We start from the raw sequence: 14,568 nt of genomic DNA on the forward strand, positions 1-14,568 counted from the left end.
TACTTGTACCAGAGCTTTTCAGACTCTATAGATAGCAAGATAGCAAAAGGATGATAAAAGAAAACCCAGGAAATCAGTAACTCAGAACACAAGATTGGTTTACTAGCTGAGATTTATTCTATTATACCCTCTTTCTCTCAATAATTATTGCTAGCAACAAAACAGCACTGTAAGTTACTACTACTATAATTTTACACTCATCTGAATCAAAATAGCAGTGGGCTAGTGCACATCTGACTGACACCCCCCCGGGCCAGATTGAAGACTACACAGGTGCCAGCACTCTGTGTTCCTCCCCCTACAAACACTCTCTGCCCTTGCTCCAGGGCAGGACGACGTGCGGCCGGCCCATGGCAAGCCGGACCACGAGAGATCGAGTGCTGCTGACACAGCAGGGAAGCAACTTCCCCAACCTTCCCAAGAAACTTTGTTCCTAGAAAACTCCAGCCCAGAAAATGCTGCCAGTGCTAACACCAGGAGTACTTTCCTTTCCCTCTGGAGCCTTGGAGCAGGTGGCCCTCGTTCAGGTGGCCCTCACCCAGGTGGCTCTCGCTATACTAATGAGGAGCTATAAATTAGAGCAGGCTAGGAGGGTAGGAGGCCTCTCCGTTTCTTTGGCTGTGGTCTTTTTTTTGTAGCTTGTGCTACTTCTGTGTGTGGAGGCAGTACTGTGGGGCAGCAACTTTGCCTGTACAGTAGCTATTGAAGTGCACCATCAGCATGGGCTCCTGGAGCTGCTGTACTGCTGCACCTTGACCTGTGAAGGTAAGAAAGTGGCTTTGAGTAGCCCCATTTTCTTATTGCTGCTCAGGTGGGGAAAGAAGGGCATCTAGAGGTAGGAAGGTATGTGCTACCAGCCTGGCTTATTCATCTTGAAAAAGTGGTAACTGGTGTGGAAAAAGTATGCTCTGTGTGAGCAGGCTTGCTGCTTCTATCTGGGTCATCCTGCTGTTGGGCTGTGGGGAGGGATGCTGGCTGTGTGGCATGACTGGCTCACCTGTGGGCACCCTGTCCCAGCCTTGTGTGCTCCTGTCCTGCTGGTAGGTAGGAAATCTGGTTTGGGCATGTAACTCTCTTTAGTGATATTGCTGTGGGAAGCACTTGCTTGACCTATAATGTCTGTTTTGGAAAGAGTCACTATATTGCAGTTGGTGTCTCTCTCTGTTAGTGGGCAGCGCAAGCAATAAATGGTTTGGTCCTGTGTGCAGCGTGGCTCTAACTTGCCCATCAAGCTTTTTTTTTTTTTTCTCCTTTTTTTCTTTTTCCCAGAAGAAATATGAAATGTGAGTTATGTGGGGGTGGTACACAGCTGTGCTGCGTAGCCTGGCTTTCTGTTCACTGTCACAGCGTGACAGGATTGTAGCTCTGATCTATGGCTTTCTGTCCCCCGTTCTCTCCCCTGCTCTTGCCTTTGCTAATAGCAACTGCAGCAATGAGGGGAAATTCTTCCTGGAATTGCACAGTTGATAGATGCAGGTTGGGCTGCAATATAAAAAAAACCTTCAATCATCATCCATAATATACTTCATTTCTTGAGCTCAGATGTTCAAGGCTGTACCTTAGTTGTCTCATATACTTGTCTGTAGAAATAAGCAGCTACTCTGGTATTCATTTGGAAAAAGTAATCAAAATACAGCATGTGACGCATTCTAAAAAAAAGACACCAAAAAAAACATGAAAACTGTTACTTCTGTGTGTTTAAAATTCAAAACACTAAAGAAATTCACTCAAAAAAAAAAAAAAAAGCTGTTCCTTGTAGGGGTTTTTGGTTTGGGTGTTGTCCCGTGTGTCCCCCCCCCCCCCCCCCCCCCCCCCAAAATCAGATAATAACACCTGCAATGTTTAGTAAGTCTGTTTTGCTTTCTCATCTTCAAGCTAAGGTCATCTTTAAAAAGACAAAAATGCTAACTGGTTGAGGGGAAGAAATCATACTGCATATTCATTTTTGGGTTAGAAATTCTTGATTTCCTATTTTGTGTGTATGTTTTCTGCAGTCTTTATTGATTTGAATGTCAAGTGTTCTGTTTGAGAGGTAACAATTCCCTTTGAAACTAAGGGCACTTGATGTTGCAAAGGTTCTGTAACAACAGAGAATTGGTGCTTTTTACTTTGAATAGACTTTGTTAGTTTCCTGACTGTAGATTTAGATCCCTTGAAGAGGAATTTGTGAAGCTGAAGTGTGTCACTATGACTTCAGTTGGTGCTGCATCGCTCCTGTTCCGGGTGGGTGAGATCATGATTTACTGAGCAAAAACCAAGCAGCATGCCCAAGCTTCCAAAGTAAATTGAGAACAAAACCCTCCGACATCCTGGTCGTTCCTTCTACTCAAGGGAGCAGTTTCCTCAACTCTGCCAAAGTCGGAAGGGCTCTGCGTGAATCTTCTGAATGGGCGTTTTTTTTTGCTTCTCCGCTGTTCCTGTAAATATCATTGCAGTTGCTGAAAAGCTTATGTGTCTGTTAAAGATTGGAAGAGTTTTGTCTGAGTAGACATCCTAAAAGGAAAGTGGACAGTTAGTGAATATAACATGCTCTATTTAAATATCATTACAAAAGTCCTTTTTCTTGATGCTTTGCGGCTTTCCCTAATGTTGATTGAAAAATTACTCTTCTTTTTGGAACATTATAATCTACAGTTGTTATTTTATCTTGATGCTTTTAAGCAGAGTGCATCTTTAGCAGGACCTAAATGAAAGCATGCCCAAAAGTGAACTGGTACCCTTGTCCTCAGTCACCTAAAATGTCTGTGTCACAGTTAGTGGGTAAATTACTGTGTGCATTTCTGTGACTCAGCGTGTAATGTTCTGTTGCATTAACGTTACCCTTGTTGATTTATGCTTGAGAAGTATTGCTTGCAGTCTCCTGGTATTTCTCTATGTATTTCTAGGCAATCTTACCTTCTCTGTTATCACAATGTTTCCTAGGCTACTTCCTTGGTTTTCTTTCTGTAATGTAAGTTTCCAGTTACAAAATTCAAAGAAATTGAATCGACAGTTTATATGGAAAATTTAGTTCCTGAGCATTCTGTCACCACAATAGTGTTGTTCTGTATCTGAAATAACTTCATTATCTAATTAGGTTGAAGAAAACCATCTTGATTTGCTTGTACTTCTAAATGTAGCTGCTGCCAGAAATGGTGACCTGTGGTAGTCTGTTCCATTAGCGAAGACCTAAATTTATTTCTTGGTGTCAATTCCTTCTGTGCATGATGGAGTAGGACAGATGTTCTTGCTATTTTTTAGTGCAGCCACATCCATGCTGGTGAGATGCAAACTTGTTGCCTTATCTTGTTGGTGCTTCTGTCCAAAACTGATCTCAGCTTCCTTTCTGCGTGGTCTGATTGAGGTAGCGAAGCTGTTCCTGCTCCTTTCAGTCGGGAAGAGTTTAAGCAGTTGGAGGGGGTAGGTTGCAGCTACCATCTCTCTCCCTTGTGCCTTATGGGCCTTGCAATGTGCCCCACTGCTGTGGCATTGAGGGGACATGCCTGAGGCTTCCCTTCATTTTTGGGGAGGGAATGAAGGTATTTTTGGGGTGGTGGTGTCTCTGGGTGCAGGGAGCATGGAAGGCAGGGTAAGTGAAGGGAGCCCCTGGCTCAAACATTCTCCCCCTGCCCCCTGAATTGCTCTATTGCCTCCAAATCGGTCTTCCTGACCCCAAATTGAGGGCAATGCCCTCTTTTTCCCTTGCCATCCCCTCAATTTGGCTGCAGCAAATGTTCAAGCTGTGCTGCAGCTGCTGAGAAGCCTTGATCCAGCCTGACTTGAGCTGTTGTGCTCAGCTCTACCTCTGACAGAAGTGGCTGCAAGTAGCAAGCAGACAAAGCCCCTTTGCTCAGCCAGGGTGTCACAGCTGCAGTAATAACTGGGCAGAGATAGGGGTGTGTCCTTGGTATCCCTGCCCTACTGCACTGAGCTGCTCCTCAAAGAGTTATGCAATGTATTTTAGCGAAAATGGTCTCTTCTGTGCTTGTGAGATGAAAACATGAAGAAGTCACAAAACCTACTGTAGTCTTGTGCAGCAGGAAAGCTTTCACTGCAGCTAACTTTTATTGGACCTGTTTAACTGGTGTCTTTTAGTGTAATGGGGAATATCCCAGAAGCTTGTACAAGGGATTGCTGCGTAAAAGATTACTTGACTGAATGGTTCTGAAAGTCAGAATCTTTGCCACAAGAGTCCCTTAATTTCTCATTAGGTGCAGGAGATAGCAGATAAGACTATCCTGTGTTTGGCAGCTCAGGTCTGCAAGTGGTTAATGTCTCACGTGGCAAGGAGGCTAACAAGCTTTGGATGTTGGGCAAATTGGCAGCAAATCAGCTCAGGCTTTCCAGCTGTGTGGGCTCATCAGTACAAGCATGATGCAGATACCCAAACTGCTTGGGGAGAAATGAGTTGCCACTTGGTTTAGTGTAGGTAGCACTCAAGTGGAGTGCGCAGCTGATGCCATGTGATGCCACTTGGTGCTGCTTTCAGTCTTGTGCACTGGCTCATGAGCCCCAAGGTGCACAGACTGAGGCCAGGCCCAACATAGTACCTCAACTAAGCTGACGGCATGGTACAGGAACACAGTGGGGCTCCTGCTGTGCTAGTCAGTTAGCCCTACTGGGGACATCAGCTAAGTCATGTCTGTACTGAAGGAGGCTGGTCTACTCCAGATATCTGACCTAGGTTTTCTGTTTTGCAAGATAATTCTTCCCATAGTTAACTACTCAGCAATATCAAGAACTGATTAATGTTTCAAGTACCTGCAGCCTTAATGCAGATAATTAACAAGGATTAATGTGAAGAGTGTTCCTTTTTCTATAGCTCCTAGCAGCCTTCATCCCTGTTCTGCAGGGCCACCAGACTGGTTGGTAATACCAGTCTGTTGCACCTTTTAAACTGAAGGAGCCTGATTACCGTTGCTGCTCTCTAAGCATTGGTTTTAGCATTCAGCCTAGATCTTCTTAATAAATAGAGATGGGGAAGCTAGACCATTGCAAAGGTTAAGAATTAAGCTGACTTTCTCTCTGGTGTTGAGCATTTCACATTTCAGGAGATGCAGCAGACATGATTTTAATTTGAAAATGTTAAGCTATGAGCTTTGTAGGGGACAGATGCATGCTACTCTGATACTGAATGCCTTATTTTATCTGCCACCGTTTCCTTTTGTGTTTCTCAGGGATGACCAGGAATGTACTTCACAACAAAATATAAATTGTTCTAGCAGCACTAGGGACACCTCTTATATTGGAGTAATCAATATTTCCCCTTTGCCTTGCACACTTAGCAATGTGTAGGTGGTGTTTTATGCTTCTCCCCATATTCTGCACAAGTGATGAATATCCAAGTGCTGAACTTGAAGAAGTTAATGCTGAGGCACTGAACAAAGACAGCTTCTGCTGAGGAAATGTAGTCATCTTGTTTTAGTAATGAGCTTAAAGCATTTCAACATCTGCTCTCAGGGAGGAAAAAGTAGTGTGGGGGATTTTGTTTGTTTGCCTGCTTTCAGTCAGGAAGAGTAGCTTTTGACTTTGGTATAAAGCCAGAAAAGCACAAGCAACTGAGACTACCCTCCATCAAAGAATGATGCATGGTTCCTGTGCAGTTTAAAACCTGCCCTACTTTTACTAGTTTACTTCTAGCATTTGACACTTACCCATCTACTACAGATTTCATCCATCTAATACAGGCTTGATTGCACAGATTATAGGGAGCTAGTCATGCACAGCATGTTGCTTCCATACTTGGGATGGTGTAGTGACAGATTGAGGCTAATATGGGACTATGGTCTTGCTTTCTACTTCCCTGCTAGAAGGCTGCATTTTATGGTAAACTAGAGAGGCTGTTGATGGATCTACATGTGATAGATAGTGGGCTGTGTGAATCTAACATGATCGCTGGGATGTGCTCAGACACTTCCACTTGCTGTTGAGATTCTGCTTGTGCATGGTCTGCGTATGCGTTGCCTTCTGCCACTGGGAAGACAGCAGTGTTGCATTCATCACAGGGGGTGACCAATCCTTTAGCTGAAGGGTCTCCATCAGCAGGTTTTCCATGTTGTTTTCCTCCAGTTTATGACAGCTGTTTGCTGTCAACTGATGTATTGTGAAGTGTTCTTTGTGTGCCTCAGTCTTTCTGTGTTCCTCCCAAATCTGTGCCTGTATGTTGGAGAGGACAATATGTGTGCATATTCCATAGGTACAAATATCCTACAGAATAAGGAGGCTAAAAGCTGGCTGCTTGCTTGAAATCTGTGCATGTGCTGCAGGGCAAAGTTCTTTCTGTCCCAGGAGGTCCATCCTCTTTGGCTGCAGTAGGTAGCTGGCATCATTGGAAAGGACCAAAGAAACTCTTTTTTTTTTGTGCCTCAGGAGGCTGAAGTAATCTGCAGGAAATGTTGCTAATGCTCTGCTCCTATTTTGTTCTTCTCTCTTAAGGAACCTTTGAGGAAGCTTCAGCACACATTTCATCGTGCAGTCTGATTGTTTTGGAGATTTAAGGGATGATCAGCGGTTGGGCCTCTTGTAGTTGATCATTCAAGGCTTTCCAGGAGCCCTTTGGCAGCCAAAAATGATGTCAGACAGGTGATACACACAAATGGCTGGATGTTCTCTAGTGCAACATCTGAAGGGGACAGGGGAGTGTTACTACTTTGCCCCTAGCAATTTTTTTCTCCTCCCTTCTACGATGCTATTGACACTTTGGAGACCTGACCTTTTCTCAGTGCTGGCACTTCGAGTAGTCCATCCTTTAAGAAAGCATTCTCTGTAGCTGTTGTGTGCCTGGGACGTACTGGATATGAAGTTTAAATTTTGCTGCCATGATGCTGCAGCTGAACAGACAGGTAAGTGTCAGCCTTGACCCAAAAAAGCTATGTGCAGGAAAGGAGGCTTCACTTAGGTGAAGACTCGATTGAAATTTAAAAAGCAAAAAAAAAAGTTAGGCAGATGATGCTGGTGTGGCAGTGTGGCCAGCCTAATAATAGGTGATGTTTACACTATGGCAAGCAGTAAGAGGCATTTCAATGCAGAGGGGGACGCTGGGAATGCCCTTGAAGGAGAGAGAATTTTTTGCTGGCTTCTATGTCAGTATACATGTTTTGGCTATGTCCTAGGTACAGATAGCCTGACAGAAAAGGTTATCTAGCTCAAACTTTGAGTGAAGATGTGTGTGCGCACAGATGAATGCATGAGTTTTGGCATGAGGTGATTACATTAAACCTAACGCTGAAGTCATGAACCTAGAAGGGTGGTGAGCTACTGACAGAAAATAGTATTTCTCTGCACCTCTTCCCTTCTGTGCATCAAATGGGAAATAGTACTTTCTTTTTTTCACAAAGCAGTGGAGGTGTAAAGTATCTTGATACAATTTATAGACAATGCTCTTAAGAAATTTTCTTCTGTACCTATGTGTCTCCTGCCTGTGTAGGAGTTACCATAACACAGCAGAATATCGGTATGTCTAATCCCCCACTCTGCATCTGGCAGCAGCCATTAGCTAGTACTCAAGAGGCAGGTAAAAATAGATTAAAAATCACCATGTAAGTAGTCCAGTGCTTTGTTACACAGGAGAGAAAAAAATGCTTTTATACTCTCAAAGCAAGTTGAACTAATCTTGCAATTCTTGGCCTAGTTAACATATCTGCAAATATTATGTTCTGCTAAACTGTGAATGTGGTTAACTAATCTTTCCTTAGGAAAAAAATCCATAACTAATTCTTGCTATGACCAAATTTCTTGTGTGTCCTCAGAGACCGATTGCTTTGAACTTCTGTCTTCTCCCTTCTGTGTCTTCTGCCTCTGCTATGTTCCATGCATGCCATCCCTCCTTTCCCTTCTATTTCTTTATCCCACTCCTAATGTGGTATTTTTGGAAGTGGACCATTCCCAATCTTGTGATATTCAGTCCCTTTTCTGACCCAATGTCTTTGTAAGTGGATCATAGGAAGGCTTGGGGAGGGAAGCATGGATTTTTCTACTACTCTACTCATGCAAAAGAATGTCAGTCCTGGTTGCCCATTAGATGTTACTGTAACGAAAGTGACTGACCACTTTGTAGTGACACAATTATTTCTAGCATGACATGATTAATCTTTTGCTTTAAATTCTTCTTAATTACATCAAATATGTCCACTTCTATTATGTGAGAACTTGGTTTGCCAAATACTTGGGAATCTAAAGGTGTTTTTCCTCAAGAATGAAGATTCTAACAGAATATTTAAATCATTGAGAAGAAAATTGGTATCCTTATTAATGAAGGAGACAGTTCTTACAAAATTTGTAGTCAAAAATAGTTCCAGACAGTTCGGTAGGATTACTCTGAGTAAATGCAGCAAAATAGAGGGAAAGAAATTACAGAAACGCATATTATTTGAATTTCTTTTTGGCCGAGGTTGAAAAATTCTGCTTTTCTTTAGGTAGGGATAAGGGATGGAATATGAAATGCGTGCTTTTGTTAGTCCAATAAACTTGAACACTTCATTTAGGTCCAGTTCCTATCTTGGTGCTGAAACAGTGTAGCAGTCTGCTGCAAGATACGTGCATTATGCTTATAACAAAAGTATATATGCTCAAGCAATAACAAGATCTCATCACTTCGTTTTCTCTTATGCATGTTTAGACTCACCAAACAGATCTGGAAATATACTGGGTTTTTTTGATATCCCAGTTTGGTTATAGATGAATACTTAAGGAAGCATGTAACGGCATATCTCAAGAATTAAGTGAAGTTCTTGGAAAAGATCTAAAAACATTAGATCTGCATGCACATGTTTTTAACTTGACTGCAGATGCAGTGACCCCAGACTTATCACCTTGATTTGCCTCCCCTAGGATTACCTGGGCATGTCCCACTTCAACAGTTCCCTGCTGTTACAGACACTTTGCTATTGCTCTCAGCCTGTGGCATGTGAGCTTTGTGTCCCAAAAGCTAAAATGCAATTCTGTAAATTGGAGCTAAACAGAGTTTTTAAAAATCAAGATAATACCTTGTATAAGCTTAATATGTCTTCTCTGGGAACACATGTCTGTTGGATTGATGAAGCTCTCTGGGTTTTGTAAAGCAAGTGTGGTTTGTGCTCTGAATTTTACACTTGATCTTGGCTCTGGCTCACAGCTGTTGGCACTACGAGGCTGTTTGGGAGAGCCTGTATGTCAAGTTAAAGGGAGTAAGTATGTCTGCCTCTGCCATGTGTTGCTGGAGGAGAAGCAGGGGCAGAACACAAGAGCCAGGGAATATGTAGCAGCCAGATACTGTAGCTTCTGATTTCAGGTACATGTCTGTTATGTGATTGACATCACTCCCACTACATTTTTTTGTGAGCAGTGAGTAAAGCCAGTAATCTAGATATTTAATTGCTCAATCTGTAAAGCAGATGAAGCTGCATAATTGGTGTTACAAGTTGTTAGTTCAGTGTTGGCACAGATGTCAAGAAAAGTGTTCATATTCTGCCACAGAAGTAAAAGGCTGAGTTCTTGCAGCAGTATCTGAATGCGTGGCTCTAGTTGAGGTCTGATTCCCCCCCCCCTTATTATGGTCAGTGTCTATTTACTATGGTCTCTCCTAACCCTGCTTGGCATTTAGGCTTACAGGGCAGCTTATTCATGTTAAATACAGTTTGAGGGAACTGAGATGGGACCAGAGGAGGAACACTGCTTGAATGTTCCTTTGTAGACTGGCAGAAGAGTGTGTTTCACCAAAACTTGCTCTGAATTTGTACAGCACTGCTGCTATGGAAATAAACTGTTGCTTTTTGAGCGTGGAACAGAAGAAAGATACTCTTTGCACATTGACTATTTGTTCTGAAATAGCTCTTTGAAGAGCAGGGACTTATTTAGTAGTAACACCTTTCAGAACATGATAATAAAGTTGCCTGGACAAGGTAACGTGCATGTTTTAACCTCAGTTTGAGGAGAATCCAAATCAACATCTGCATAAATCACAGTCTCCGCAGCTGGGTATCCAGTGCGATGTGTCATGCCTGTTATGGTAAGGTTGTAACAGGCTGTGGGAGCTAAAGGAGGAGGAAATGGCATCTGAATAGATAGGTTTTACTATAGCCTTCATAGTAAAGAAATAAAATAATAAAGCAAGTCATAAGATAATTCTTTTCAAGACTGGAATAATATTGGGCTTGGTAAACTTCAGATAGCCTTCTGTTGGCTGCACTCCCCATCACTGTACCAACGCTTTGAATTGAGGGGAAAAAAAAAAATGGCCAGTTTAATTTTCTTTTTTGCTTCCTCCTTCGCCCCCAGCCGTGCCCCCCTCCCCTCCCCGGCACCCACCGGGGCGACTCGGGCGCAGCCGCCCCCTCCCCGGTGCGGCGGCCGGGCGGCCCCGCCGCGGGGGGCCGGGCTGCCGTTGCCATAGCAGCGCCCGCCGCAGCATCCTCCGAGCAACTTTCGCCCCTCGCTCAGCGGCGAGCCGAGGCGGCGGCCGGGGGGACGGGACGGGACAGGGCGGCGGGTCTCGGTTGCGGGGCGGCCGCCGTCGCCTTGCCCCGCTGCCGCGCCTGCGGAGCGGCCGCGCCCCGCCTGCGGGCTCCCCCGGGGCGCGGCGGCCGCGGGCAGGCGGGGAGCCATATTGCCGAGCGGGCGGAGGGTCCCGGGCCGCGCTCCCGCCGCTGTCCCGGCGCCCGCTGACGCCTCTACTCTCCCGCTTTCCTCCTGCTTGATCCCGGCTTCTGGCAAGCGTCGCCCAGCATGCCGATCGCCCACTTACTGGAGCTATGGAAAGGGATAGAGGTGAAGCCCATGGAGACGGAGGTGAGCGGCGGCGGGGGATGCGGGCGGCCGCAGCGCTGCTGCCGGCTCCCCCCTTCCCGCCGGGGGAAGCACCTCGGTGCTGCCCCAGACCTCGCGAAACGGGGTGTGACGAGGATCCGCTCGCTACGCGGAGCGGAGCGGGGAGAGAGGCTTGGCTGGGAAACCTGTTGCCCCGCACCCGGAGCGGGGCGCCGCGCCTGTGCCGCGGCGGCGGCGGGGCCCGGCCGGGCGCTCCTGCACCGAGCCCGGGTCGGAACCGGGCTCCGGGGCGGCCGCAGGGGAAGGAGCGTGTAAAACATGAAAATCTGCACAGCGGGCTGAGTAGGACTTAGGCTCACATTTAAACACGAAGTATGTGATCTCTAATTTGAGGCTAGGATAGGGCTGTGGTTCTCGCTTCTGTTTTGGTTTCTGAGCTTCCTTGCGTTTGTTTCAGTGTCAGCACAAAACTGAAGTCAGACCCTTGTCCATTACCTCCAAGCACAAGACTGCTTTCAGGATCATAGTGGAAACGCAACGCTGTGGTAACTAGCTGGCTGCTGTGTTATGTATGCTCACCACTTGTCCTGTAGAGTTTTTGTTGCCTGCAATTTAAGATGGTCTTATGTTGAGAAAGGTGCCATCTCTTTATGCAGGGATGGGCAGAGTGGATTCCTGAGTATTTCTGGGGCTCTTCAGCAGTGCAATAAAACCAAAGTATTTCTGGTCAACCGTTTCCAGCACAGGATACATATTTGTAACAGGTGATAAAATAGATGAGTGAAATTTGTGAGGTGTTGGGGTTTCCTGTTGATTTTGTAACATTCTCCCCCTGTCCCCAGTTCTTTGATCACAGCACTGTCAGAGGGTTTTGGGGAGAGGAACAGAGGGGAGTGCAACTTAGCCAGGTTACAGGGACAACAAAACACTTGTCTCAAAAGAGGAGTTGCTGAACTGTGGAAAAGGTTTCATACAGAGTGTTAGTTTAAATAATATGGCAGAAATGATAGTACAATGTATTATACCAGCATAGCTCATTCTGGAGTCCCTAGGTTAAGAATGAGTTTGAGGGGCTTGCAGAGGTTTATATTGTATAATTCACTTCTTGGCACTGCCGCTTGCTCTACTTTGTGTGATGCAAGTAATCTGAGTGCTAACAGGGTATATCTAGGAAACTGTATTGTTGCTGATTAAGTAGCCTGCTGACACCTTGTTAAGTCACTTTCCCAATGAGGGGACTTGTATAACTACAGTTATGGTGAAGAGTTTTCTGCTGAACATAATAGAAATTATGCTTTCCTCCCCCCCTGCCCTGAGTCTGCCTTTCCATTGACCACAGTATTCAAAGTGCATGTACATGCTTGCTCTCTTCCTTACTCCTTCCCTTCCTCTTAAAATCCATTTGGTTTGTGTGGGCCCAGTATTTTTCTTTCTGCCCCAGACAGAAAACACTTCAGTTATTGCTCAGATTGCTTTTTCTGCCACAACTTCTGGGAAAAACCTCCCTGGATTGTAGGGACTAAGGCCCAATGTCTGTTGCTTGGGACAATAGCTTTCTATTGTCACCTCTTCTGTTGGTAGAGGACCACTGAGACCTTTCTTCCAGAAGAAACCATGCGAGTCTCCTTACCAAGTGTAACTGACCCATTACAAAGCTAGTTAATCAGAGGTTTGGTTTTTCTGGTTGGCGGTTTGTTTGGTTTTGTTTTGGTTTTTTTTTTTTTGTGGTGTGTGGTTTGGGTTTTTTTTTGCCTCTCCTGCTTTAAGAAATACCATAGCTATGAGCTATACTGTTCTATCATTCTTGCTAAGATTTCACTTACAAAAAGTTTAGAGGGTTCAGGAATTACAGGCATAAACTTTTTGCAGTTTAGATGAGAACAACAGAGCACGATTTATCGTCTTATTGCTCTCTCTAAGCATGTTAAAGATATGCTACAGCTTATAACCCTTTTAAATCATGCTATAGATAAAATTCCTGAAGTACTGGTTTCTCAACTCTAGTGAAGTACATAGAAATTAATTTTGTCTCTTGTGGGCTATTGTCCATGAAGACCAGTTGTCTTTTTTCAAACAGTGATGACATTTGGTCTCCAATGAGCTGAATGCAGCTTAAACACTAGTGATTGGACTGCTTCGAGGGAGCTGTCACGGGCTCTGAATCTGTGTGGGATGAAATGTTTTCATGATTGTCTGCAAGTTGTTCTTTTTCACGGAAGATTTTCACAGTTAGTAGACAAGGAGGGAGACAGTTTCATTCTTTTATGCATATGGACCTCTTTCTCCTCCCCTTCCTTAATGCCAAAAAACCTTTTAAAATAGAGACATTTATGAGTGCCTGTGCATGACTCAGGTGAATGACTTGCAGGATATTAAAGACAGCATTTATAGTAAATCAATTGCTTGATAAGGAAGAGTGCATTGAGGGCATGTTCTATGTTATGTTTGTATAAAGGAAGATTGGAGCAAAATCCTGCTTCTTTCACCTGTTGACTCAGGAGGTCATTAATTGTCTGACAAGTAAGCAAGAAAATTAGGATATTTGCTGGGTCTAGAATTTCTTTGTGGGTAGGCGAAGTTATTGATCCCTCTCAAGCTGGATGGATGGGGTAGTGAATTACAGCCTTGGGAATATTTTCCTGACAAAGGGCTGTGTGATCAAGCTCTATGCAAGCTTTCTGCTTATTTTCAAAAGGGTTCATCACTTAATAGATTTCAGCTGAGCACCCATTAAGTGACAGTATTTAAATTGAAGTTGTGTGTTTAGAAAACTTGGTCCTATGTATACATATATTCTCTCTTCTCAGCAAGAAATACTGTTCCAGTTCTCTATTCGTTAATAAGCTAAACTAATCTTGTTTAGTTCTTCATTCATTCTTGTGCAATTTCTATAACAAACCTGGTTTTGACTATTCATCAGCAATTTTAATAGTGCCAGTGTGCTCTTGCTTTCTCCTATCTCTCTTAGCATTTTATGTATCTTGGAGAAAGCAGGTCCTCATGGATTCAAAGGTTAATTTACCTGTGCTAAGTGTGAAGAACTGAACATCTGTGCTACAGTGGTATAAATTTGGAGTGACTTAACTAAAAGTAAACTGACTGTATTTTGTGCTAGAACTTGGCTTAGAATTGTGTCTTTCTCAATAACATCTATTTACAAGACTCTTCCCCCCCCCCCCCCCCCCCCCCCCCTCTTTTCTCCTCTCTGTTCACTAGCCTGTGGTGGAAGATGCTGCCCTGGATGAAGAACCTGTAAAAGAGGTAAATATGTTTATTCATGGATCACACAAATGTTAGGAAATTATATTATAATCTTCTGCCTTCATGGAAACAAAATGTCTCTGGTACTTCTCCATGTGCTTCTAGCTCTGAAGATGCAAAATGAACCCATTTTTTTGGTCTCTTCTTACAAGGTCAAGTGAAAAAAGGAGAGTAGACTTGTTCAAGTAGAGGTTAGGGAATTTTATTTTACAGATCTTATCCTTGTGCTGGTTTTACAAGAAAGAACACAACTTCTTGAGGCATATGGATTTCCTGCAGAGCAGATTTTTGTAATGACCTCAAAAAGAGTAGCTGCCATAATAACAATGCTTGTGTATTGTGAATTGGGCTTGATGAATTAAGCCCAATACTATTAAATTGAATTAACTCCTGTTTGTCTGCTAGGCTGGCTCTTCATCCAGAGCAAGACTGAGCTAACTCTTTCCTTTAAGTTAATCTCTAGTGCTTGTTTTATTGTAACATTGTACTATTGTGCTAATTTAAGAAAAAAAAAAATATAGAAAATCACAAGCCTTGCCTCAAAGTGTTTAAATGCCCAATAGAAGAGACAGAAGGTGAGATGAA

General features: G+C 43.9%; 1 protein-coding gene across 3 annotated transcripts in view; it reads left to right on the top strand.

Annotated features, from left to right (window-relative positions):
• The first annotated feature begins 633 nt into the window (after positions 1 to 633).
• The window catches only part of RPS6KA2 (ribosomal protein S6 kinase A2), a 313,952-nt gene continuing 300,017 nt past the window's right edge, over positions 634 to 14,568 (top strand). For 2 of the 3 annotated variants that reach the window (XR_015708357.1, XM_087775452.1), the window contains exons 1-2: positions 10,597 to 10,743; positions 13,939 to 13,983. Coding sequence is in view for 1 of the 3 variants with exons in the window: in XM_087775452.1 (XP_087631578.1) it covers positions 10,681 to 10,743; positions 13,939 to 13,983 (108 nt within the window). In the remaining 2 variants the exon portion in view is untranslated. Of the gene's footprint in view, positions 766 to 10,596; positions 10,744 to 13,938; positions 13,984 to 14,568 lie in introns of those variants that run through there. The other variant, XM_087775453.1, reaches the window with a different exon arrangement.

This window comes from Nipponia nippon, unplaced genomic scaffold (assembly GCF_047370975.1).
Source record: "Nipponia nippon isolate SJK-2023a ecotype South Korea unplaced genomic scaffold, ASM4737097v1 scaffold_4, whole genome shotgun sequence".
In the NCBI taxonomy this organism is placed as follows: domain Eukaryota; kingdom Metazoa; phylum Chordata; class Aves; order Pelecaniformes; family Threskiornithidae; genus Nipponia; species Nipponia nippon.